At 44.2% G+C, this 27,994-nt stretch overlaps 1 protein-coding gene across 1 annotated transcript; it reads right to left on the bottom strand.

Moving 5' to 3' along the window:
• FGF9 (fibroblast growth factor 9) lies at positions 1 to 27,970 on the bottom strand. The gene is made up of 3 exons (XM_030234049.2): positions 27,692 to 27,970; positions 21,097 to 21,200; positions 1 to 2,795 (listed from the first exon to the last, which is right to left on the bottom strand). The coding sequence occupies exons 1-3, from the start codon at positions 27,966 to 27,968 to the stop codon at positions 2,550 to 2,552; spliced, it is 627 nt and encodes a 208-aa protein (XP_030089909.1). The 5' UTR covers positions 27,969 to 27,970; the 3' UTR covers positions 1 to 2,549.
• Between the last annotated feature and the right edge of the window lie 24 nt (positions 27,971 to 27,994).

Below are 27,994 nucleotides of genomic sequence, written 5' to 3'. Positions count from 1 at the left end.
AAAAAATACAAAAAAAAAATAAATAAAACATGTTAACTAGTAGTAATGATTAGCCTATGACTAAAATAATCCAAGTCAATTTAACATTAAGACTTTAACTGTGGCCTAGTATTGCGGCCTCGACTCAGAGTCATTTTAACCTTTGCAAATAATTTCCTGGTGTATGTCAGATTTACTGAAACAGCAGAGAGTTGCAACCTCCCTTCCTCGTGGTGGGCTTGGTGCATTTAGCACAGAGCAGTGAGCCCTGGTCCTGCCCAGGAGTGCCTTTTCTTCTCCTAGGGTCTCTGCATCGCCCACACCAATGATCTGGCACCCAACCAACGCACAGCAGCCGAGCCCCAAAGGCTGGGACACAAACGCCTGGGCTGCAGCTGAAGGCTGTAAATTCCCAGGCAATAACAGTCCCTAGACAGGTACCCTACCAATCAACTAATGTGATTTACGTCTCTTTATCCTCCATGAGCAATCACAACAAAAGGCCGTGGTTGCGTTTGCCATCACTGATATCGCCGGTTGAGACGCGGCTCCTCCCACCTGCTTCTGCACGGAAAGGGAACGTTTGTTCAGCACACCCAGCCAGAGGTCATTCCAGAACAGAAATAAGCTTCAAATCATATAAATCAGATGGACAAGAGTGCTGCAGAGCAAAAATTTCTAAATTACAAGTAGGCTACAACCTTTTACATCACTCCTCCAAAGGAGCCCCCGTGCATATGCAGACAGCCAGGGTGTCAGGACCAGCCCTGCTCCCAACATATCCAATGGTGAAGGCTACACTCAACTTAATGGCACTGGATTGAAATCCTAAGGGGTAGAACAACTACAAAATGCATTTGTCATATGGATCTTAACAAGGTGTTCGTCTCTTTTTTTTTTACCCCCTTTTCTTCAGAGTATTAGGGAAAAAAATGCCTCTTCCTGAAGGTTAATTTCCAAATGGTAACTGCTAATCAATGTGTGTGCTTATCTTAATATGCTACATACTCTTAAATATTATATACTGTTTCCTCACCTAGGGTTCATGAATATTTGAGCATACTTTAGGAAAAACAATAAAAATAAGTCTAATACTGTCCCCCTCATTGTCATTATCGATAGAGATTTATTAGTTTCATTTTGCAAGTTTTACTTTAGGAAGGGTGCTAATATCATGTATTATGACAGTTCACACTGAAAGCAATTTTCCATAAAAGGTATTACAATGACCCCTATGGAACTTGTATAATTTCATAAGTCAAGTGCACAAATAAACATGTTTACAAGAATGATCCTGTTAACCTGGTTCTTGCCCTCTGAAATAATATTTATGTGTTCTTTGTGGAACCTTAAAATTAATATAATTGTTGTTGGTATTACTTATGTTGTTTCTGGCATTCTCTTTAGGAAAAAAAATAGCATATTTATCATTTAGCTTTGGTATAATCTGCAATAGGTTTTAACAAGTAGAATATATTCCAACCCCTATATTTTCCACAGCTGTGAAATTTACAACGATGTAAGAAGTCACTTTATCAGAGAGGAAATATTACAGACACATAAAAAAAAGTTGCAGACCCAGTTTTCTCTTTAATCCTCTGGGGTAAGCTATGAAACAAGCAGTCAGAAGAGTGAGGACTCAGTGTCATGAGTGGTGTGCATACTTGTACAATAATACGGGCACAAAAGAGATTGTCGCCTTTAGTACATGAGGGTCACTAGAATTTATTATTATTACCTTTTTATTGTTGGCTTTTTTTTTTTATCCATGCACCTTTATATTTACTTGCATGAATTTACCACAGGTTCATAGTGGCCTTTGCCATTTCAATGCTTACAGAGCCTAAAGCTTCCAAAATGCCTATCTGGCCTGTACATATTTCATTAAAAATAAACTCTATATAATAAATAAATATATAAAATAAATAAAATGTTGCCTTTGGAATTTCTATAAATAAATTTAACTTTTTATTTTTCTTTTTTTTACTAAGAGGTCTTTGCTTTAAACTCAGTGGGGTGAGACCCAGAGAGCGATTAACTGAAAAGTCTCTTGTTTAAGTAAGACTGCACCCTCCATGCCTTTGTAAATGCAGCGTACACTTGAGCAGGCCACCAGCCAAAAATCCTGATGAATCGAAGTATGGCAGCTATGCTGATATATGACGAAGTACAACTGATCAAAAATTTAAAAGCGTGTCTATTCCCCAGCATGCATCAGGCCTTCCTCCTCCTCCTCCTCCTCCTCACCCTCCTCCTCCCCTCGGCTCCTCTCTCTCGCGCTCTCACTCCCATTCATCCTCTCCCTTTCTCTCTCTCTCGCACTCACTCTCTCGCTCTCCCTCTCGTACTAAATCAAGCGAGTGGGCATAGGCTCTCCTCCAGGAGGACAAACCTTTAAGTGCAGAACAAAATCAGCATGTTCCATCCAAGCCTCCATCATACATTATGCATGCGACAAAGTTTGGCAACAGTGGAGCTGATGTGATGACACAGCTAATCAATAAGAACCCACCGCATGAAACCTTTATAGTGGTTACTTTTTAAGGGCTCAAGTGAAGGAATTGTCTTTGTCAACTTTGGCTTAAAATATCCTTATATAGTTCTGGTACTTTCTCAGGGTCCACTGGTCTAGGTAAAAAATGTGTAAATTTTTGATGCCGTTTAGTCCTAGTCCCTTCTCTCGGAGTCCCATCTTTATTTAACGCAACGTAGTATCGTCTTCCAGTGTCCACATGTTTATATAGATTTGATGAATATGTGTTATACCAGTTTTCTTCAAATTGCTCTCTGAATACACACTCCTGGGTTAATTTTTCCTGCGGAAAGAAAAGAAAGAGCAGTAAGGAGACAGCCACTAAAATAAGCTACTTGTTAAAGAATCACTGTTTTAATGGCTTGAAACTGGTATCTCCTCAGTAAATTGCAGAATAAATTATTTCAATTATCCCAGTTTTAGCTATGAAGATCTGTATTGCTGGGTGTTTCAGGAGGCAGTCAGAAGGGTGGATAATTCTATGTGAAGCAAAAATTACTCTCAAAGCCTCATTGCCCAAATCAATACTGTAACAACAAAGATGAAAACAGACACTTTTATCTCTGATAGTTCCCAAGCAGCTCACACGACCATACTTGGACTTCTGTAACAAATTGTTTCAACAGTGAGTGCAGGCACTCAAACAAACAGATATAAATAAAGGAAACTAGAACCAGTCTGCAGGGCTGTTATAAAATTTGCAGTCTTAAAATCTCTATGTCATTTCAACTCAATTGATGCATTTCATTAATTTAAAGACACTCAATTTGCTATCTGTCATTTGATTTATTATTTGTATCACGAAGCCACAACCCAACAGAGCTTCAAACAGGAACGTGGACCCTGTGTGCTGAGATGCAGCAGGCAAGGAAAAGCCCTCCAGGTTTGCATTGCCAGGGTTGTCCTTGTGTCCCATCCTACTGAGGACAGGACCCACTGAGGATATCAACCATTCATCAGATCCCCCTGCCACCACAGAATCCCACTCCTTCCAGTTGACCCACTTCCTTAGTCTGTGTGTTGCCCTCTACATCCTTAAGATTGATTAAATTTGCTTTTTAAAAAAATACTTAATAGAGTGTTTAAAATGCAGCCACCTGATAACCAGATTCGATTTAGGAAGGACTCACACAAATTACTGGGAAAAAAGGTGGTGAGCATGGGAGAACTGATGGAAAGCTGAGAAAAATAAGCCTGAAAATAGTCTTTTCACCAGGCACAAGAAAAAATGGTGATAATTCAATGTATTTTTTGCAACAAGTTCTCATTTCAATAGCACTCACATCAACCACCCCAGCTTCCAGCTGAGGATGAATTTCTAATTATTACAAAGCTCCATACAAAGCATTTGTTTCACAAACATCAAATCTTAAAACAATCCTTTTAGATGGGAGCACAGAGACGGGAAAACAGAGACCAAGTCCCAGATGCAGCAAAGTATGCATGGCACCTAAGCCATAAACTTGTGCCAGCACACAACTAAGGAGCCACAGCTCAAGCACCCCTAAGAAACCATCTTCCATGACTTTACCAAGGAGCTTCCCAAGGTGTACCATCACCAAAGCCTGCAGCTTCCCTGAAGCTGCAGGTGCCTTTGGGGCCACCTCCGCTGCTTGAGACTCAGCACACAGCCCTTGGCCAAACCAATGTGCTTCGGCCCAGATGTTTCTCTGCTGCTTTGTCTGGCAAGCACTCTGCTCCCAGGGCAACCCACCTGGGCTGGGGACAAGAGAGGTCCAAGGTGCCCTCTACACCTTACAGAAGCCACCCAGGAACTATCCCATGTAGGGGAAACAACCCCGTGCAAATGGGGAAAGGAAGCGACCACCCCTCTGCACCTGTACAAACCGGGTATTGAGCTGCAAAGACAGAGTCCTCCTCAGGCCCTCCCAAACACCTAAAGGTTTGGGATTTGGAGGGTTCTTCTAAATTAAATTTGTGGCAACTCCAGTAGGCAAGAAAGGCAGCAAGTCAGCTGCTCCTGACTTCCTCTTTAATGAGTACCTCATTACCACTCAGGAAGTAGAAATCCCAGACAGGACCTAGTTTCACATGTTCAACACCTGAAAATTCACTGTGACAGCGACCATATTCCTTTGTGGATGTGACAACTTTCTTTTAGAGTAATTTCTTACTATGACATTTTCAGTTCAAAGTTCTTCAAACAGAGCACTAGTCTACACTGGTTGTAGGCAAAAGAAGCCCAAATCTGTTCACATTAAACCGTGATCTATAAGCCATACCCTGCACCCTCTTATTGATAATTGCCTCTATGTCCTTTGCCAGCTTGAAACCGCAGCCGCATTCAGCATCACCAGACCAGCAGCAGCTGCCAGTTACACCCATTGCAGTATTCCCCTTGCACAGCCTCAAAAGTACAATTATAAAAGGTGATCTGCTGCAGAGAAGATTATCTTTAAGTATAGATTTCATTAGTGTTTTATTTTGCATGAGGTTTAAAATCATCTGTGTTTGTCCTAAGGCAGATTCAGATGCTAAGGGGTATTATATACTGGACTTATATAAGTCCATGGGGAAAGAGAAACTAATTCAAATTGTTTTCCTGCTCTCAGAAGGCAATAGGATCACATGACAAGCACTGCAGAAGAACTCCCTGCTAAAAATAGCAGCATTTTAGGAAGATATTTCAGTCCTGTCGTGAATTCATTAATTATTCACTTCATCTGCGGTTTTTTTTAGCATCATCATAAATTTCTATCTTTGCATGAACTACTTCCCCATGCCCTGAAGGAGAAACTTTAAAATAGACTCTCTTTATCTGGCAGGTTTGATGGATCATGACAGTGCTGTGGTACACGTAACTATCAGACCCTGAATCAGGGGGTTTGCATTGTACTACTGCACTCTGGATGAGTTAAATGGATTTCAAGCTCACAGATTCAATCTTCATTTTACAAGCTTATCCTATTTTAACTTTCTATTCACTTACAAGAGAGCTACATCTCTTTTGGCCTTCTTCAAAATTCTCAGAAATTCAGGTACAAACATGAGGCAAATACTTCAACATGAACATGACAGAGCAATCAGGATGTGGGATCAGATAGGTAGGGACATTAACAATTACACTTTAAAAGAAATTAAATAACTTCTTTATACAATCAAGCCTTTTCCTTCTAGGAGACTTAGAAATTCTGGCTGTGGTCAGACACCATTGGAGTAAATCAGTGTTGATGACTTTGGATCAGATCCTGTAAGTAATGTGGGACACAAAAATCCCATAATCCACTTCTTCCCATGCCCTGGGAGAGTCTTACAATGATGTCTCATCTAGTACCAAGAGAGACAGAAATCAACACCCACCAGAACACTCATTTGTGCAGAATCACAGAATCCTTTGGGCTGGAAAGGACCTTTAAGATCCCGGAGTCCAAGCATTAAGCTAACCCTGACAAGCCCACCTCTAAACCATGTACCACCACAGCCCTACATAACATTAATACCTTATGCTCACATTTAAAGTATGCATGTCTTTATTCCAGCCAGAAATGAGCATAACACAGAGGTGAGGCTGGTCCATCCTGCCAACAGCACCCTCTTGTCTCACCATCTTAGGAAGGCAAAGTCTTGCTGAAAACCGACTCTCCCAGTAGGAAAGGATACGGTGTTTCCTGATCACATTTCTCCTTCTGGCTATGACTTTTAGAAAGTCCCTCTATGCACATTTGAAGAACAAGATTTAGCCCTACAATACAGCAATTTTTGCATACTTTTATTCCAGCAACTGACACCTCTATCAATTTTCCAGTGCAAATATTTCCTTGCACCATACTTAAAGTTGCTGGACATCTTTGTCGAAAGCTGACACAAATACCAAACATACCCAACTGGAACAGCTATGGAAAGTAACCTGCATTCCTGTGAAAGGGTAGGCTGCCTGCCTTGCTCAAATCATTTAATTCAGGGCCAAATAAGGAGGTGACCTCAAAATTATATAAATCAGATGTTGCACCACATTCCACATGTTTTCTGTGAGAGCTGTTCATAGAGTATTCAACTACAAAGTGATTGATTTTCATTTTGCTACATTTCCACGCTTCACCTGTTTGGTTTTTTAACCTGTTACTTAATTCAGAATGTGCAAATAATTGCATTGTACAAAGATGCACATATCACAAATACAAAACCCCAAGAGAGATTTAACTCAGAAAACTGCAACTGAAATGGCTGGTCAGTGTTAGCAAGCCCAGGACCCCTTTCCCTTTCTACATTCTCCACCACCTAACAAGGGAAGAAAATAATTATGTTATCCTATTTCCAGGGAGATTGATTAAAAGTCAGATTCTAAAGTAATAAAGTGCATGGTTACAGGCATCAAAATTAAAGTTCTGCCAGCTTGTTTTAAAATACCTATCCATGTGCAGTAGTTAATTGCAAATAAGTAGAAACAAATAAAACACATGTACACTGCTCAGAGAATGGTTTCATTACTCTAAAGAATGTAAGACATTCAGGCTGCTTGGTACTTGAAAGAACAGTACAGGGTCCTGTATAAAACACATCAATTTTCTTTTTCTTTCTTACTTTCTTTCTTGCTTTCTCTCTCTCTTTCTTTCTTTCTTTCTCTCTTTCTTTTTCTTTCTTATAACCCAATGGAGCTAAAACGTCAATTTATTTTGCAACCTGACAAAAGAAAGCCTCTTCAGACCATCATCCCTAAAATCACAGCAAGTACCCTTCATGCCAAGCAAACTACTCTGTTCTATGCCATGTGTAGTTTTCCCTTTAGCAAACTGCTACACTGATTCAGTAGAGACAAGAAAACACCTAATCCAGAAGTCCAAACAACTGTTAACAAGAAATACATCTGATGTAGTCAACACTTCCTGTATACCTGCAGCACACTAACCCCTTGTTAATCCACCCTGTCTTAATAAAAGTGATATTTATATGTATAATCTCCTGAGTACTTTCATACAAATCCCTCATTATGGCTACATGGCATTACTGAAAACTGTGTATGTAGTGAAGGGAAACAAAGAAAAGCCCTATTCTCCTCTGAAGCAGTTTGCTTTGCTGGTCTGCCTACCAACACACACATTTTACATGCCATTGGCCCTTCCCATGCTGTAATGCAAACAGCCTCTAGAACACACTATGTTCAGCTAATAATTAACACTCATCCAGAGCTGTCATAAATAAAGGTCTGGCTTGGCATTTGCTGTGGCATTTTCTGTACTCTCATGCTAAGCCTGTTCGTTTCTGGCTGGGTGAACCACCTCCAGCCACAATGAGAAGCCAAATGCCAGTGTCCAAGCAGCACCACTTTCTTTTCCAAATTAGACCACAGTGTGAGTCAAGCCCTGCACACTGTGTGTCTGACTTGGTGAGCGTCACAGAGCTTTCTTTGATGAGTTTTTCAAGCAGCCTCTTTTCAGAATGCTTTGTTTGATAATTTGACACAACATGAAAAAAATGGGGAAAAAAATAGTCTGCCAAGAGGACTAGCTGACTGATTTTTGTGTTTGTGTCAGTAGCTCTCCAAAAGCCTTTTAGACAGACAGCAGGAAATCCTTCAGGGCCAGAGGAGAGACAAGCAGTCAGGCACCAATGCTGCAACAGATATACATTTCATATTCCATGGCACGTTAAATAAGATGAGGGAAATCAGGCAAGGTGTCCCTGGCAAAACCACAGTTAGGCAACTGCATTCTCCCTACCTGAGGTCACCTTGTACTCTCAGAGTACATCCAGTATCCATCTTACTTTCTTCCCCTAAACCTCTCAGTTAATTTGTAGAGTTTTTATTATACATCAATCCCCACTTACAAAATAAAAAACAGGTGTGACTGTTCTGTGCTGCTGCTGTGCAGAAGTAATGATGGTGCTTAAAGATTAGCATCTTTCATACAAAAATCTTGTAAAGATCCCAAGATCCAGCAGAAACTGAACCCCTTGGGGGTTCATTGCCAAAAGCCACAACACCTACATAGATGCAGACACTGTGGTACTTCCACACCCTGATGCAGACAACAGAAAAGCAGCGCTTTCTGAACACAGTAAGCAGGCTCCAGTGCCAGCAGTAAAATCCCAGGACACTGACAGTGCAGGAGGGATTTCAGTGCTTCACCCCTTTGTCCTGTTGCTGCTCTTCTCCTGCTCCCTTGCTCTCCACACTATCAAGAACCTTCTCTGGGGAGACCAGGCTGGCACAGAGCACTGGGCTACCCCAGGGCTGTTTACAGAGCTCTTCTGACGTGAGCTGCGGGAGGATGAGATGCCAATTGGGCCTCCATCCGTTTTTGCCACTGCCAGCTCCTCAGCTCTTGGTTTTACTGATATCCTCTCCTTTGAGATTTCAAGCTTGCAGCATCTGTCAAGCTTTAAGCATGCCCTCTCAGGACATGAAATCATTATGGGACGAGCAGCCCCACTGTGCCTGAGGACAGGCAGCCCATGCCAGCCATGCTTCAAGTTCACAAAGGCTGGGTTTATATTTGCTCAGCCAAGCGCACGAGATGGAAACTCATTTTCACCTAAACACCCAAGATCTGCTCAGGACGCTGTTGGAAGTCTTGACAAAACTCCAGGGGCATATCTCAGGCTACATAAGCTGTCACAGTGCCTTTTCTCTGGAAGCTGATCAGCTTCCTTCTCCACACCACAAGGGAACAGGACCAGGACAAAGTCGACTCTTAGAAAACAAATAAACCAGCAGGTCTATTCCACTCCCTTCCACAGCAGCAAGACTGGGCCCACACTGTGTCATTTACTAGTCACACTTTTCTAACCTCTATTTTATTTTTGATTCCCTTGGCACAAAAAAGAACTGCAGTCATCAATGTTATCTAAGCATCTAATTCATAATGCTTGGCTGAACCCTTCCAAGAATCAGGAAGCAAGGTGGTATGCAATCTGATACAGGGGCCAGAGCCAATTTCTAAAGAAGATGGGAGAAGGGTTCCCGTCAGCTTAAATGGAACATGGATCAGCCTTGCAATGATAAAAAGGCAACAAATATTTTAAGACATTAAAAGAACCACTTCAGGCACGCTCAGATTTACTGGAAGCTGTAACTTGACCTTCCCCAGCTCCCCACTCCACAAATTCTCTTCTATCAAAAGACAACCTGTATGTCAAAGCAGGGTTGCCACCCTACAGCTCCACACAGTCTTTAGCCTGAATACCAGTTAAGGTTTTACCCAGACAGAGATTTGTAAATAAAACATGCTTTCCTTAAATCCAACTAAGATGGAACAAAGTGTTTTGTCAGTATTTTTTGCCTTGTTCTGCACTTCTCTAAGCACAGAACACAGCCTTAAAGGACAGACAGACCTTATTCAGCAGAAAGTGCTGCTTAAGTGAGCTAAACTCGCATGCTGAAAAACATTGTAAAGTGAGGGATAAAAAGTACTTAATCTGCATGAGCCTCTATATTCAGTGAGTACCCCACAAAACAGATTTATCCACCATTAAAGAAGCACCCCATCTCTCAGCTACCAGGTGCCATCATAAAAAGAGCAGAATACTCAGGATCCTTCAGGAAACACTTTGCCACAGAGACCAAATAATCATTCTACGTATGTAGTGATATATAAATGTACATTATAAAAGTAATACAGGTTTTATTCTTTCAGCAAGATGATTTGGTCAAGGACTGATGAACAAAAGCCTGTCTCTATATTTTGCTATTAATTCTATGCAAAGCTACCAGCTAGGTGCTAGCTCAGAGGACAAGGACATTACTGATCACATTGTCATTCTGGATGGGGGTCATCAAGCAAACACAGCATCACAAGCTATAACATTTTGGAAAGATCCTCACTGAAATGCCACATATCCACTGGGGTCTTGAAAACCAACAAGCCTCACAGAAATTTTAAAAACTGTGTGCTTTGGTAGGCACAGCAGCAAAGGACAGGCACACTATGATCTTTACCTAGCAGGGCTCAATTGCTTATTCAGCTTAAATTGTTTAAAAATGAGGCCTTTTGATTTCCCACCTTGTTTGGACAGGAAGGAAGGCCAGCATTTCAAATAGTTGCTGCTGAAGAAAAGATGCCACGCTTCCCTTTTCAGACAGCAGTGCCCCTTCCTTTGGCAAACACTTCTCATAAACAGTCTCTCCAGGGGTGACTTTTTGGACACTTCCCCCCATTCCTTTTCCCAGGGGCAATCCCACCACAAAGTCTTGGATTTAGTTAGAAAATTTTAGTATCTTGCTTTCTGAGTAGAATAAAGGGTATTTCCTTAATATCTCTCAGAAAATCCATACATCTTTGGGGTTGCTATGCCATGGCTTATGCTGTCAGTGATACAGGTGATCAAGCCTTTGGGAAACACTGCTCTGCTCCTTCACGAGAGCCCTACTCCTCACATGCACACCAGTGGGCCTGTCTGTCAATGGGTAAAACCTCAGTCACACAGTTAATTTCAGCTTGGATGAAAGAAGTTGTCATTCTGTCTGAAAAACTCAAATGATATATAGTAACAGCTTCAACAGAACTAGTGACTGAAGAGCTCAAACACCAGGTTGTTGGTCTTCCATATACCTGCAAACATGGATCTTCCAAAGAAATCAGATTTTTGAAGTAAAAAAGGGGGGGAATCTGCTATTTTGTTTAAACTTTACAATATTGTATATTCTAAAATAAATAAAAATATTTTGCTGGAGCCTTCTCCAATAACTTTCCTCCTCTGAGTTCAGATTATACACTATATGATGATTTAACAAAGGCATCAGTGGGACAAAATCCCCCTTGCCATGAAAAAGTAAGATTATATGTTAAAGATTGCCTCTAGATTGCAGACTCTCATGGGCAGGAACCCTGTCTAGATTTAGGTTTTTAAAATGATGAACACAATACAGCTCCTATCTTGATTGGGATCTGCTGACACAACCATAAAACTAATTGGTGGTTTGACAGGAGCAGGTCCAATCCTGATTCCATTGAAGGCAATGGTAGTTCAGCCTTAAGAGAATCAAGTCAAAATTTCTCGAGTCACAATTGCCTCTATAATTGTGTTACATCTAAAGAGCAAAGTTTAGCAGATTAAAGATGCACAGCCTGGGCCAGACCTCAAAAATATGCAGCATCCACACTAGAACACAAGCTTTACCTCAGCAGCAGCCTGTGGAACACAAATATAAAATCTTATCCTCAAATCAGATATCTGCCAGTATAAAAGGAATGAAAAAGAAACAAAAGGTCCTTATAGAAGGGGAAAATATGGATTTACACAATAACACGCTTTATTTTTCAAGCTTTTCGAATGTGACACAAATGAACCACATTGCTGCACATCACCAAATCAGCCTAAGACATTCAAACTGCAAAGCAAATCTCAACCTAGTCAAAATCCCTAATGAAGCCTCCACAGGGCAGACTTTTTCTACTCTCTCTTTGAAAATGATGAATGGCAAAGTGGGAGAGAGTACCACATTCACATAGCACTGGCTCCTGAATCAGAAACAGAGCACATCAGATCTTTATCTGATGCAGTGAATAATCCCCAAGCACATCTCAGTGTGTCACTGCTGCTGATGCTTTTAGCATGTCACTTCAACACAGTATTCTCAGATCAACCAAAGGCTGAACCTTTTCACACCCCAGTATCATTACACAGCCAGCTCCAGAAAGGCTCAGGGCTGCAGTGACAGGGAACTACACAACTGCAAAGAAAATAATCTGAAGACGTCCCACTCTTGCTTGCTGGGTATGATTTGGGTTTGCAACGCAGTTATGGCACTTTAACAACTCCCTGCTGTTGAAAGCATGGTGCTCAACCCATCAACCATCCCACACTGCACCTGATTCTCCCACTGAGCCCTAGTGCTTGCCTGAACAGGCAGCAAGCCAGTTCAGGAAGCTGAACATTTTCCTGTGGCTTTATATCCCTCAGCTGATCTCCTGACAGGACAGATGAGTGCCAGTGTTGGAGCAGGGAAGAAAGCAGAAGCATGCAGTACTAGCAGGGAATCAGAACTGCCCTTTCTGGAAGGAGCTTCCTGCAAGGTCACATTAGCACCTCTAGCCTCCTGTTTTCAGGAGAACACAAAATTTCAGACATCTTTAGTTAGGGGAAAGCAAATCATTAAACTAGGGTTTGGGTAGGATCTTACTTTACCAAAGCTTAACTTTTATATATATACACACACATACACATATGCATAAACATACACACAAATATACACACACACACATAATTTATCTGTTCTGTCCCAGGCATGTAGTGAGAATCCAAGATCAGCATAGAATTGCAGACCAAGGCAAAGAGATCACTGAAGGTTTTCTCCCAGAAAAAAATATCTTCAGACCTAGTTAGCATTTGAAGTCCTCTGAGGAAGACCATAGACTTGGGGAAAATTGTAGTATCTGTCTCACAGAACACTCCTAGTAAGTGTCCCTCTTTGGTGACAGTGTTATAGTCTATGAAATTCTGATTTTAAAAAGACTGAAGCCATAGTTTAAAAACAACCACAAAAGTTGCAGTTTCTCACAAAGCTTTCTCCTTTCTCATTGTCAAGTGTACTGACCTAGTATTTGTTCCTACACCAGCAGGCACATCTCCAAAGACCTTTTTGTTCTAGAGAGTCCTTCATACCTTGCTGAGTGGGTTGCAGTTCCAGCCCCATTCCCCATGCTGGTGCTTGTGGGAAACACCATCTAACAGCACCCAGCTTTCAGCAAAACTGCCCATCCAAATCCTAAGATGGGTTACCTGCAAGGGTGAAGTAGATGAGGTAACTCAAGTACATGGACTTTTCTCAGATCTATACCCTCCACAAAGGAAATTTCCACAGTCACAAAGCTGTTTCCTACTGGACAGTGCAGAGAAAGCATTTATGTCTCATCTACACCTCCCTGCAAAAATCCCTCTGGACAGCTCAAAAACCCATTTCCTCACAGCCTGAATCTTCCTCACTATGCAGCCTAAGCTTTCTTGTGACCCATTCAAACCAATTCATTCTTGTACTCTATTTCAAGGACTTTTTATTCCTCCCCAGTGGTACTCCTCAAAGTACTTACAGAGAGCAAGAGCATATCCTCTCAGTTTTTATTCTGCAGGCTAAGTCAAGATCTTCAGAGTATATAATTTCATAGTCTTTTCATCCCTCTGATCATCCCAGCATGCCCTTTCTGTACCTGTTTTGGTTTCAATTTATCTTCTTTAACACAGTGACCAACTGCATTTTGCATTTAGACTGGATCCTCCTAGTGTTGTATGGAGTGGCACTGATAGAGCTCTCCTCACATGTAAATATTTTAGGCACTTTAGGTTACCAAGGTCCTTCTGTGAGGTTGCCTCCTGTGCTGAAAATACTTCCCAGCTTTGCAAAAATTTCAATAACACACCACTACCTTTTTATGACAAGATGTTTAATGTCCCTAATAAAACCAGGGTATAAAATCAGTCCAGGGACCAATCCATAAAAACTCCTCTAATAGCTTCACTCCAGTCTAATACCTTTCAGCACTCCCCATTGCTGTCTTCTCTTCAGAGTTTTCACCATCTATCATACAAGTCTTCTAATAACACTCATTCTACCCACTGTAACAAACACTCTCTTCTGTAGGTTCATACCTAACACAGCCCTGAAGATGAGCACTATTTTCCAGTTCTAGAAAAATATATTCCTACCAAAATTAAAATACTATGCTTGCCCAAAGCATAGTATTTTAATTTTAACTATCCTGCTTCAGTAAATTCATCATGCATGTACTTTCTCTACTCTTCCATTTCAAAAGATGTTCCTAATGTCCCAAGCACATCCCAAGCCAGACTGATAGCCCTGCAGCCAAACACAAACCACACAGCCCCAGGCACACACACGCTCGAGGCTGGAAATTGCCTCAGAGGGAAGCAGACACTCCCTCACCCAGGACTTGCTGCACCTTCCAGTGACCTGGGAGGAAACCACTGTGGCTGAAGCCCTTTTGCTTTGCCAGATTTGTTTTCCAGTTTCGTGCTTCAATTCCCCAGGCAGCAAAGAAACACTTGTGCCAGCAAAAGGGAGGGGATGGATAGTTGGAGGGAAAATAGTCACTTCTTTCAGTAGCAGTATTGGCTGCCCCTGCTGCCTTTGTTCATCCCACAGCAGGGAGCTCCCCAGACACATGTTACCACCCAAAGGATTCTATCAGAAACAGGGCTAGCCCAGTTAGCATCCACATTCAAACTGTATTGCATTTACACTCCCTCCTGAATGCACCATGTTGGTAAAGACTTCTGTACCCTTTCCAGGTATATAGCTTAAAAAATTTTCACCTTAGAAAAGTTTAAGTACACATTTCAGGGCCCAAATCACCTTTATTGCACCAATTTCCATTTCATGCCCATGCTTCTACATCTCTAAGACAAAATCTTTTCTGCAACCTGCCCTTCTCTCCCATTCTCTGCAGACCCTCTACCAAGCTCTCACAATCTTCAAATCCTTACATGCAGTTTCACCCTTGCTGGGATACCACTTCCACAGGATTTCTGCATGTATGAAAAAGTTTCAGGTTTCCTCAACATTCAGAGCCATAATCAGCTTTTTGAACTGGGCCTCTTCAGAGTTTGCCCATCAAATTAACTACAGGCCAGCTTCTTGCAGTCTCCTGCTTAAAGCAGATTTACCTGGGGAGACACCAGTGGCTGTTGTCAGTAAAAGACACCATTGGGTTTTTGATCATGGGAGTGACAGGTTGTCCTGAGCAAAGCTGCTCCTGCAGAAAGCCTGAACACTCCTTACAAGCCAGCTGCCACAGGAATCACCTTCTGTCTCTCCATTTATACCATTTACCAGAAGCCACTTTATTATTGTAAATGATAATACTAACTCCAGCAGAAGTTAAACCAGGTGCTGCAGCCATTATCCCTCCTGGGATTTGACCACTCTCAGCCTAGAAGCCTCTGCCTTCACTCAAGGAAATTGCTTTTAATTCTCCTTCCAAAAATTGTGCACTGAGACTGTTCTGTTTCCAGGCTCACTTCAACCGTGGTACCTGGACACTGAGAACAGATAATCCAGATTATTATTTTAAAAATATCAATCTGAAATATATGGAATCATTTTAGATCAGAGGTATTTAAAAGGAAAGTGTGATGGTACTGGGGGGTAATTTAATTATTTATCCAGTTCTTAAATACCTGTAGTAATTATATACTTGGTACAAATGCTGTTACCAACATGCACTTTCAACCTGCTTTTTTCTTCATGTAGTTTCCGTGCACCTTGACCTACCATTTGAAGGGCTGAACAATTCCCTTCTTTTATTTGCACAGGAACATAAAAGATATTTTTAGAATTCAGCCAAAGAAATTCTTGCCTACACCAAGCAATTTTCAGTAAACTATTACAAATTGTCCGGTTTTTGTCAGAAAAATTTCTGTTCACCAGTCTTTGTAGCTTCCTAGCCCTTCCAGGACTGTGGGGACCCAAATAAAAACATAAAACACTGCAGGTGCAGCCCTGCTGGGACAATAAAGAGGCATATCATCACCTCCCTGCACACTTACTGGGAAAACATGTTTCTTCAAGGACAGTACTCTCTCTCTCCTCCTCCACACTCTCCCCAGTGTTTCAGGAGCAAAAGGCAAGTTTAGTCTCCCAGATCAAGCTTTCAGTTCACTTTTTGAAGGACAGCAATTTATGACCCTGCTAAAAGTGTTCCTACATCTCACCTTGCAGCACACACCCGGCCAGTCTGCAGCTCAGAGGTGTGGAGCTTCCCTCCCTGGCTCCTGATCTGAGCTCTTCAGCTCTGTCCCAGCTGCTCTGTGAGTAAAGGAAGCTTCTCTCTCTATGCTCCCCTGAGCTCTCCTTCCAAGCACTCTTTTCCCCCTTCCTCAACAACTCCTCCATCTCCACTCCTGTCTTCCTCTCCCCACCTGCACAGCTTTCCTGGTAGCTGCTCCAGTTCTTGCAACCATCAATATTCCTCCTGAACACCCAAGCTGAGCTGTCTTTTGCCACCTGCCAAGGGCACAAGGAGCAGTGAAGGCACCAGCATTTCACAGACTGGTTTTAGTTGAAAAGGACTTTTAAATCTCATTTAGTCCAACCCCCCTGCAATGCACATCTTCAACTACATCAGGTTTCTCAGAGCCCGGTCCAACCTGACTTTGAATGTTTTCAGCAATGGGACATCTACAGGGTCTCTTGGCAACCTGTTCCTCACTAGACCCATCACCAAAAGATTTTTTTTCTTTATATGCAGTCTGAGGAGAGGAATGGGGCAGGTGCATGTCTGTGGGAGATCAGTCAGGTGGGCATGCCAGCAGCCAGAAGCAGCACAGCTCTCTGCTGCAGAAAAGCCCAGGACAGCCAGGGCAGCTGAGGCAAGGGTGTCCCATGTTCCTGCTGGGTCTGTGCTTGAGGTAGCACAGAATTCCCCCAGAGGACAGTGGGAATGACAGGCACCCCATGGTGTGGGGACACATCACAGCCTGCCACATGGGTGGCAGCTGCTAATACACCCAAGGGCAGCATGGCTATGGGCACAGCCTACAAAAGCATGAAGGTTGTGGGACACATCAGAAAGACCTTCCTCCCTTCACAGCACGGCCCTGAGGAACACAGCTAAGACACATTTACTAATGTCCTTGCCAGACATGTTGGCAAAAGCTGTTTGGTACTTGGGAAGGAAAAGGTCTTCATGTCTTGTCTTAACCCCCTCTGGGTCCTTTTTGTAGTTTGCATTTTTCCTCCTTTCCAGTGACAAGCACAGTAGCTGCTGTGAAACATGATGAGTCATAGCTGCAGGCTGCCAGGGAAAGGCAAGGTAAAGGGAAAGCAGGGACAGATGAGGCAGGAGGGAAAGCTGCTGTCACTAACCAGGCTCTGAGTCATTGTTAGGTATCTACCAATGCTTTCTCTGCAGCACCATGTGCACATATTTTCAGCTTCCCCTGGCTAAATCCATGGCATGAGGAGGAATTTGAGAGCAGACACGTTATGTTACACATCTGCCTGAAAGCAGTGAGAGAGGCACTGTGCTCCTCTGACCAGAAAATGCAGCAAGAACTGCCCCCTGTGAGAATGGGGAGATGGGAAGAGCTTGTCAGGCAGCTAATCTATCAGGAAAGCAGAACTTTGAGAAGGCCAAGAGGGATGTGACTGGATCAAGATATGCTGACACTGCCTTTGCTGTTGTCTTTCATGAAAACTGGCAGCAATCACCCATCCTGGCTGCCCTGCTTTGCCATATGTCCCATCTCAAGTGGCACCACAATTTTTTTGATGCTGGGAAAAAATCTTCCTGTGTCAAATGTTTCAAATACAAATATAGAAGGATAGAGGTCTATCAGGTCACTGATTTGGTTCATGCCTAATGTATTTTTCATGCAGTAACTAGAATATAAATATGAGAGTGTCAGACACAGGGCATGTATTCCAATAGTGTCAAGTACTGAATGCCTCATAAGCTGTGAATCTAAGCACCTACTTAGATCCCCAGTGCTGATGCAGAGCAAGACCAAGCATTTCTTAGGCTGCTTCACAGTTGTGTGTGGGTTTCCCATCTTAGGAAACAGCCACAGTGTCCTAAGCATACCTGCTCCATGACAAAGCTGATGCTGTTCACAGCCCTTAGAGAATGAACCAAGACAGAGGGATACACCTCACAGCACAGCAGCACAAGGACAACTTACTGGTTCAGCTGAAGAGATTGGTCTGCTTAATGCAGGTGAAAAACTGATTTAAGTTTTTCACAGTCTACCACACATCAGTCTCAAAACGAATCTCTTTTAACCTGATCTTCTACTTTGCCAGAGAGATAATTCTGTACTGGATCGTGCTTTGCTTCTGGTTCAAGCAACAAATTCATTCACATCAAAGAACTTAATTTTCAATTAATTGCATTTTTTCACCAAAAGCAAAACACTGTCACTTAAAAATGTCCATCCAATTCTACACAAAAATCTGCTCTGAGGACTGCTTATCTCAGTGTTTCCAAGGGAGCTGACAGTTGCTGAAATATAGGCACTAGGATTGCTAGTGTTGACAAGGCTTTAAAGCATCATCACACTGAGTAGCCATTAGAGGTTATATTTCATTGGAAGTAATGTAATTCAATTACCATCACTCTTTAGTATGTCCCATCTCTGGAGGCTGACAATAAGCCCTATCATCCATCAGATTTTAACCTGAACTTTGCATTTTAGCCTCAGAGATTGCCAGCTCTCCATTATGAATGGCTTCATATTTTTAGTGTCATTTCTTAGGAAAAAGAGGTTATCCATTTATACTGTACATCCATTTGCCTGCTTGTCTCTCCTTAGCTTGCCAACCAGTTTCAATTAGGAGGCAAAGGTCTTCAAGAAAATTAAGTTCCTATCAGTTTTGTAACTAATCATAACCAGGCTAAAGAAGAGAAATTATTTGCATATCCCACTTGGGAGTGGTGAGCTATGTAAACCCTGCAAACTGACAGTCTGGTGAGCATGGACAGCTAACACTGTCCCTTTTTCCATACAAGAAACACAAAAAGTTAGGGAATTTGTGCTACTGCAGGGACAGAATGTCAGAGAGACCCATGCCTGGTACTGTGAGACACAACTCCTTAGGAAAGCAGGCTCCTTTAGAACTGCTGTTCATGGAACAACTATTTTATAAATGCAGTGAACTTACTAATTTACGAAGAATTTCTTGCGCATCTTTCTTCAGCAAAGATTGTCTTGACTAATTCACTCTGACAGCCAAACATATTGCAAATACAAAACATAAATTGCACAGGAAAGTGATGTAACATTTGCTTTCCCAAGCCTATGCATTTAAGCTCTATCAATAACCACATTTCCTGCCTCAGAATATCTGAAATGCAGAGTAACTGATTCACTATGTTTATATGTTGAAACGATTGCTTTTTCTGATGATTATCAACGTTACTGATTCACATTACTGTTGTTGTTCTGCCTTTTTGCTGCCTAACTGAACCTGAGGTACTCATGTACTTTGCCAGTTCTTTATCACATTCATCGGCTGCACAAGGATTATGACTTATAACAACTTGCTCCTCACAGGCAACTGGTTTACATCTGTAATTGCATCAATTCCTTTTCTCACTCCCTCTCCATCCTGCCAAACTTTACCTGCTCCATATTAACATTTATGCTAAATTCAGTTTCTTTGGCCTTTCCTGCTCACTGGCTCTCACCACCTCTGCATCTTCCCTTCTCCCATGGCCACTCATCCTCCATCCCAGCCTTGCCCCTCATTTTACCATGTCTCCCACATACACTGTCATTTTCTGCATCATTGGGCTTCCTCACCTAGCTTGCTCTTTGTTCAGAAGATAATCCTCTTCATCTCTCTCACACAAAATGTTGCTAGAAAGAGATCAGTGAACCTGGACACCCTTATGGAAATACTTCTGCTGGACTTTCCTAGTTTCACTGGTTCACACCTCTACATGGATAATATACATGGAAGCTGGACTTCCCTCTTATCCCTCTGTTTTCACCTGCCCACCCACAACCATCATCTCATGTTTTCTCCTACTCTCACTGCCATCCCCACCCTTTTCCCTGTTACTACTACTACTCTGTGACACAGGTGTCTCCGATTACATTCAAAGCCCTTCTCTATCACTTTAAGTTCTTTTTGAGTGTTTCTCTTCAACATTTACACTATCAATGGTTTATTGTAGCCTTCTCCTCTGCTTCTAATAAACCCCTGTGAATGCACAGCTTCACTTTGCTTCAGACATTCGCTTTCGCTTTAGATATTGGCTCACCCTTCAATCCTGCCATCCTTTTCCTCAAATACAACTGCTTCTCTTGTCCTTGTAAGCTTTGAAGGTTGATATTTTACTGCCAGAAGAGCTTGCCTTCTGCCATCTGGGGAATTATCTGCCAAATTTCAGATGAACCTGCCCACAATCTACCCAGGGTAGGAAGCCAGTTGTTCATCAGATGCCTCCAATAATCCCAGGTAAGAGCCACGTCATACAGACACATGCACACACACACTCTCTCTCTCTGCTCTGCTGGAAGACAGCCCATGTTGTCAAGAACAGTCAACCATCAACTGCAGGTAGGCTGGCAAACTCCCACATCTGAAATACCAAGTTTTACTCCTCCTCACACCCGTTACTCACTCCTGCTGCCATCCCTCAGGGAGCACCAGCGAAACTTTCAGGACAAGACCACCAAGCCTCTTGCCTTCATTCCTATACTTTTTATAACTTCTGTCATACTCTTGTTTCTCATTCTCTCATCCACATATGCCACCCTTTCCCTCCCCCTCTACCTTATTTCTTCAATTCCTAGAAAGCTCTCTGCCTACACAAAAAAGGAATCACTTTGTCTGGATTTAGGTTTGCACTGACAGGAGACATTTACAAATCTTATAGTACATCCTTTAGACTTCAGTGACCAGCTCTGGCCATCAGTCTCTATTGTTTGTAATTAAATTGCCATTCATCTGCATTATTACTCATTCCTGATTTTGTCACCTTTTCCCTCTCCCACATTCATTATGTCACCCACAGGGTCTTGTTTTGAATAAGACTGCAAGATATTCAGGGCAGAAAGAGTGCTCATACAGCACACACACAGTGCAATGGGAGCTCGTAGGAGCTACAAGTGTTTCCCCCACAGGATGTAAGGACCACAGCAGCCCAAGGCTAGCAGGGACTCACCGAGCCATACAGTTCTCCTTTCTCATTCATTCCAAGGTAAAGTCCACTGTCAACTCCTCGGATGCTGACCAAGCCCACTGCTATACTGATAAATTCCAGTATACCTAGGAAATGAAGGAAAAAACAAACAATGTACGTATTGTTTCTATTGAAAGATTTTTTTTTCCCCAGATATGACTTATGCCTGAGTGTCAAGCAGCTATTTTCAAGGCTTTTTCCCATTTTCTGAGTTGTTTGGAAGAAGGTGAGGACAAAATTAATATGCAATACTTCAAGTACTTTGGGTCTTTGTTAGAATGATGCAGTGCAGACAGCATTAATATAAAAAATTAAGAGATGGCTCCCAATCTTTCTCATCATTCCTAAACACGTATCTTAAGCTCAGTTATTCCGATTTGCACAACAGATAATACATTCAGAGAATAAAAAGGTTTTTAGATTGCCCAAATTAGCAGGAATGAGGAACCTATGAACTTGTCTTGCAAAATAAATTCTGAAAAAATACATTTTAATTGGAATTGTGAAATAAAGCAATGTTACACATGGAACCAAAAGATCACCTTTCAGACATCAATGAATCAGAAATACAGGGAAAGATTTACTCACAGTATGATCTTCCAGAGGCTTGAGAAATGAAAATCCTTAGTATAGTCCAGTGTCATGCATTTCTGTTTAGATAGTAACCATTCTCTCTGGTGTGTTATTATTTACTCATCTAAAATTCAGACATTTAAACATCCTTGCCCTAAGTGTAATAGTGTGTACATGAATAAGTTTTCCCATGCAAATAACAGCAAGCTTACACAGATATTTGTTCACTCAGAAATAAGAATACCTTGCAGAGAAACACTGCTTTTGCAAATCTCCAAGGTTCAGCACCCATGTGCACAGTACAAGGATCTGTATCAAGTATTGGCTCATCTGGTTCTGAGGGTTTGGGGATTTTCTGACAGTCTTCCCTGCAAATTGCTTACCTCTTCAATGAGGATGCTACTGGTGAAATCTAGGAATCTTGTGTTAAAAAATGGAAATTTCTTCCTATTTGGGAGTGCTCATCTAAGACTATAAAGATCTCACAGGAAGTTATCCAGCAACATTCAGAAGCAAGCTGCTGTGTATGCTACTTTCTGAGTCACAAAATAAGGTGTGTCCTGCACAGAGTAGCATTTTCAATATATTATGTGAATTTTCATGTCTAAGTACACTGAATAACTATTTCTTAAAGCTTATTGGAAATTATATGTATATGAAATAATGAAATAACAGTATAGTGTGTGTTGAGCCTCATGTGGCCAATAAAAAAGCACTTTCATGGCTTTTTTTAACAATTAATTTGGCATCTCCCACAAAATAGTTTTGTACTAATCAATAGCAGGCATGAATTGCAGAAATTTAACATAGCACAAGTTGAAGCCAATAGGGAAAATTTATAGCCAAGCTAATGTAAAGATGAAAAGTATTCCCTGTAAGGGAGTATTGATCATTACCTTATATATAATTCAGCACTACAAACACCACATTATTATTGTTTTGATAACCCTTTTTTTAAGGCCTGGTCATTTTAAATTATTCTCTACATATGCACAAATAAAGAATACTGTGAGGAAATATTTTGCCACTATGTAGTTATTTAAGAAATATAAAGTGGCAGCACCCCTTTTGTCTGGTATATGCAGTGTCTCAGATACAATTGATCCATTGAAACAATTTTAAAATTCCCATTATATCTGGACATGCAATACTTTCAGATTTCTTACTAAGGCTTTTTCTCTAAAGCTTTTACCAAAATATCATATTACTTGATACATGTTACCAAGCAATTTTAACTGAGTTTAAATCTTACATTAAGTGTGTATTAGACACTAGTATAGCTAAGTTAGTGAGTCTGGCATTTTTCATATCAGTCCAAATGTAGTCTTTAATTGCTGTCATCATTTCAAATATTTGGATGCATGCTGCTTACTGAATCAAAAGAACAAAAAAGGCACTGTCACGTCCTATCGTAAGTGCAGAAAATTAATTTAAGGTGCTTGGCAAAGAGCATGCACATATTTGAGATCAGAATAGAGACTTCTTAATTTGAAATACTCAAAAGCCTACTCACAGCAAGTTTTATGTGCCATATTAAGTCCTTCAAGAGATTATCTGGGGCCAAGCATCCAGTCTTACAGAAGTCTTGTCAGCTAAAGCATTGCATTTGTCCCACAGTTCTGTGCATATTTTCACTGTATAGTGTCTATAATATACAGATAATACTTAGGAACTGAACTAGATATTTAAATAGACAACCCTCTTCAAAATGAGGCTGTATCAAATGAAAACCAGGACAGCTTCAAACTTTGAAAGCTAGGGCCCTATTTATAGCTAAAAAATGTGGAAGGGAAGAGAAGTAGAGAGGAAATAACTCAGTACATGGGGTGCTGAATTTCTTCTCACTGCATTGAACTGGTTTTATTACAGAAAATGCTTAAAGGCTTCCTTCACAAGGATAGGAAAAAAGTTTCAGGGAAGCTGTTTATTTCCTACATGCCCACATGAGCCCTTCACACACCTTCTTCTACATGATCCAGCTCAGACAACGCTGAATGGTGCAGGACACCAGCCTGACATAAATGCTGGTCCTGCTCTCCTGACACTCTCACAGGTGAGACGAGGAGTGTTGTTCACTAAATTAAAACTTTAATTTTAATGTCTTAGCTCTAGTGAAAAGCAGGCCTACAGAAGCATTTTCCTTAGCTTTTAGGCAATGAACACCTCTGTCACCGCACAGTTTTATGTTGTTGCTGGTTTGCCCTTTTCCCACTTTCGTCTGTCTACACGTTGTCTTTCTTTGTACCAACGGAGTGGAGCAGTTTAGCTTTCCCTTAGCACTGCCACAAACCATCTATGACAACGAAGACAGTGAGCAAGTATCTCTGCCAGACACTCTTTGTAGGGCTTCCAGGGGAAGGGGAATGGCATGGCATCATGCAGGGGGAGCGGTAGGGGACCCTCCGGACTGTCCTCTCCCCGGGCTGCCGCGGAGAGCAGCGGGGCGAGGGAAGCGGAGCCCTTCGTGTCTCAGAAGCCGCCGGGAGGTCAGCCCAGTGATGGGGCGAGGGAAGGAGCTTCCCCTGCGCCCCCCTGCCCCCGGCGCCTCCCTCTCAGCCTCCCGCCCGTCGGCCGAGGCTGCGGTGCGGGGCTGCGCGGAGACACGCGGGGCTGAGAGCTCCGCCGGGATGCGTCCCGCCTGTCGCAGCTGTCACCACCCCGCCCGCTCCCCCACATGATGCCAATTAAAAGACGGGAGCGCAGACAGACACGACACCCCCAGGCAGCAGGGCCCCGCTTCAATTTCAAGCTCTCACAGCGCCCTTGCCCCCCACCCCCCCCCCACCCTATCCCCTCCCCTCTGCAACGCTCAATAGCGGAGGAGACTGTCGGGCCTGCTCGGCGCCTTTCCCTCCGCCTAAAACCTGGCCCACGATTGCCAGTCCCGGGGGCCAGAGCCTTCCCCGCATGCATCACCTTCCCCCCGCCCCGCCCCGGCCTGCTGGCTCTCCCCAGAGACAGCGCGGGGCGGGGGGCAGGCCCGCCCACCCGCATCCAGCAGCAGAGGGGCGGGCAGCCGCAGGGACCCCCGTCCGGAGCCGCCCCCGCGCCCTCCCGGCGCTGAGCCCGCCCCGCCAGCCCAGCGCCGGAGCAGGCAGGGCGGGCCGGGGAGGCGGAGGGCGGGCGGCTGCGCGGCTCCCGCAGATGATGAACGCAGCGGTTCCTTGTAGCAGCAGGTCCCGGGGAGCGGAGGTCACCTGCTGACAAGCTTTTTTTTTTTTCCTTTTCCTGCATGCTCCTATTTTTTTAATGCTGTGCATGCAGTACTTGTGCTGACGCACAGAGACACGCCTCTCCGCTGTTAAAGAGTTCCTGAATTTACAATGACTCTACTGTCTAGCCAATGCCCTACACTAAAGGAGACTGCATCAAAAAAATTTCTTTTGTGACCCGAGAGAGATAAGGCTTTGATCACCTGAGATCACATTACGGGGGGGACCCAGCCGGGTTCTCCCGGGGAGCTTTTCTTTTAGAGATGGACATCTTGCTGCAGGGATTGCGAAATGCCAGGGCTCCCAGAACCGGGCGAGTATAGACACACAATATGGCTCGGTTCATTGTACGCAATAGGCACGCATCCAACATAGCATCACAAAAGAATTACTCTTATCTGATGTCTCTCCAGAGGTGTGTGCGGGGAGGGGGATTCCCACAGGGCAGAGCCCAGAGAGGAGTTTACGCGCAGCCCCCGGGGTTTTCTCTTTGTCCTCCTTATTCCTGGAGAAAAACTTCCTTCTGACGCGTACCCCCGCATCCACACACGCGCACGCAGCTCTCCCGCACACTCTCGCAGGAGACCATGTGAGCCCGCTCTCCCCAGGGCAGCTCCCGAGATGGGATGCAGACCTCCCCAGGATCATCAGAAGACTTCAAAATCACCAAAATTCAAACAGCACCAGCTATTCCATGACCTTCCGGCAAACACAACAGCAATGTCACGGCACCGATACAAAAGCACCTTCCCGCAAAGAAGCCGGGAGCCCCTAGGCATCCCACGGGTTTGCCGTGCCCGGTCTTCCCAACCCCGGAGCGAGCAGGGGCATCACCAGCGCGCAGCATGGGGAAACGAGTTACCACCGAGGCGCGTCCCGGTGCGGGGAAGAGGGAGATCAAACCGACAAGGACAAAAAAAATATATCTATTTAAAGCCAAGGCGCTGCAAGGGGTGGAAGAACTGCCCCTAGGAATTGTCAGCTTCCTACAACTGCGGCTGGAAAGCCATTTTTAAAAATAGACGCCACGAATAATGTGGTCACCGCCGCCTTGCGAAGGGAACAGCTGGCGGCCCTCCTCCGGGGGCGGCGGGGCCCCGCGGGCGGCCGGCCCCCCGCCGCCCCGGCTGCCGGTGCGCGCAGCGCCCTACACCTGCTGCGGCCCCGTTGCGCGCCGGCCCCGCCAGCGCCGCGCCCGCCGCCCTGCGCCCGCACCGCAGCGGGCAAGGGGAACCTGCGGCGGCGGCTCGGCAGCTACGCGCGGCGCCTGCCCGTGCCAAGGAAAACGCCTAGCTGCAACACACCCCCCCCCCCCCCCCCCCGCCCCATTCGCCTCACTACGCCTCTGCCTTAAACACTTTCCGCACTTTTTCTCGCCAGGAAGCGTGGATGTTGCACCCCCGGGAGAGCCGCGACGCTGCCCCCACCCCGCACACAGCCCCGGAGACCGCGGGCGGGCGGCGTGGGAGGGAGGAAGAGCCTGTAAGCAGCGTGAGAGTGTCAGGGAGCAGCGGATGGAGGGGGATGGAGGATGAACCTGCGACCATGCGAGAGCCTCAGTCCTCTCCTCCCCCGTCCCTCCCTCTCCGCTTCCCTTATGAGCCCTTTGGAGATCATCTCATACAACACTGGCATTATCTAAATAGCTTCACAAAGCAATAAAATGCAGCTTAGATATCGCTCAACATCTGGCATTAAAATACAAAGAGAGAAAAAAAATCAACACAGGACTTTGTTTTTACGACCGAATTTAAGTGTTGTCAGGTTGGTTCACTCGCAAGTTAACTCCTTCCAACAGCTGGGAGCGTGGCGAGCTAACCTGGCATATTTTCCGCACCCCTCCTTAAAAAAAAACCCGAAGTATCAGCTCAGCCAGGCTGTTTTAGTCACTTTCATACATTCAATCTGCCGGGCCTTTAACAGACTCCCTGGCAGCCGAACAGCTCCAGGCCCACTGGACTCGCGTGTGCATGTGCATGTGTGCATGTGTGCGTGCACAGGCTCTCCGGAGCGGCCGGGGCCAGCAGCCCTCCAGCCCTCGCTGCTGAGTCACAAACAGTGTCCCCTGGAAAGGAAACCCAGGGAATGCTCTTTTCAAATTCGCTGTGACATGCCACACAGCTCGAGAAAGGCAGGTTTTGGCGCAGGATTCCCGGCTGGCTCCGGACCCCACCTGCGCTCCCTCTTTCCCGGGGCGCCTGTCACCGGCACTGCCGCACGGCTGCGGGTGCGGGCGCGGGCGGGCGGAGAGCCTGGCTGCGGGTCGGCGTGCGCTGCCGCTAAATCCTCGCCGAGCAGCGAACCAGACAGGGTGTGCAATTCGGGCAGTTACTAGGGCAGGTAATCGGCAGAGAAAACGAAAGAAAAGCCCTCGTCAATTTGCGTATAGGACGAGAGCCACTCCCTCCAGGAAACTCGGTGAATTTTAAATTGTGGTGGTTAATGATTAAAAACCCTTTAAACTCGCGAAATCAAATCATTCGGCAGAAACGTCCCGAGCAAAAATTCCACCACCGCCACCGCCACCTCCCAGTACGCGTCTGCTCTTAAGCAGAACTTGGAGCTACACAAACATCGCTACCGAACACCCGGCAAGGGCTCCTGCTCCGCCGCGGTGGTGCCGCTCGTGTACATCTGCACCCCCGGACACATTCATTTTTCCCCTCGGCGGATCGACCATCAACACAAACCCCCCCTTCCCGCCCGCCTCGCACCCCCCACCGTCCCCCCGCCCGCAGTTCTGCCCCATTATTTCATCACATGACCACTAAAGGGTTAAGGAAAATACCTACCAAATCTGCTGTGGTCTTGCCTGGTTCCCTGGATAGTACCATTGGGGAAGATTTCTAAATGAAATCCAGTCCTGCAGTATAGCTGCCTCCGCCTGAGGATCCCCTTTAAATGGTCCAAGTCCGTGACCGCAGGCCCCCTGGGTAGCCCACCTGCCTCAGACTGACCCAGGTGGTCACTTAACAAAACCGGACTATCCACCGGCAAAACGGGCACATTCCCAAAGGGTACTGCATCCTGCACACCGAAATAGTTCCCAACTTCACCTAAGGGAGCCATCAGAAGATTCTGCTTTTAGAGAATGA

The sequence above is a fragment of the Serinus canaria genome, chromosome 1 (genome assembly GCF_022539315.1).
Source record: "Serinus canaria isolate serCan28SL12 chromosome 1, serCan2020, whole genome shotgun sequence".
Lineage (NCBI taxonomy): Eukaryota > Metazoa > Chordata > Aves > Passeriformes > Fringillidae > Serinus > Serinus canaria.
The sequence above is the reverse complement of the archived record's forward strand: the minus strand, read 5'-3'. Positions and strand labels throughout refer to the sequence as shown.

Excerpts from the sequence above, each read along its gene's own strand:
- FGF9 (XM_030234049.2), bottom strand. The coding sequence starts at position 27,968 with ATGGCTCCCTTAGGTGAAGTTGGGAACTATTTCGGTGTGCAGGATGCA. Across the intron at positions 21,201-27,691 it reads GCAAGACCACAGCAGATTTG|GTATACTGGAATTTATCAGT; the intron begins GTAGGTATTTTC and ends TTCATTTCCTAG. Across the intron at positions 2,796-21,096 it reads AAGGAGAACTGTATGGCTCG|GAAAAATTAACCCAGGAGTG; the intron begins GTGAGTCCCTGC and ends TTCTTTCCGCAG.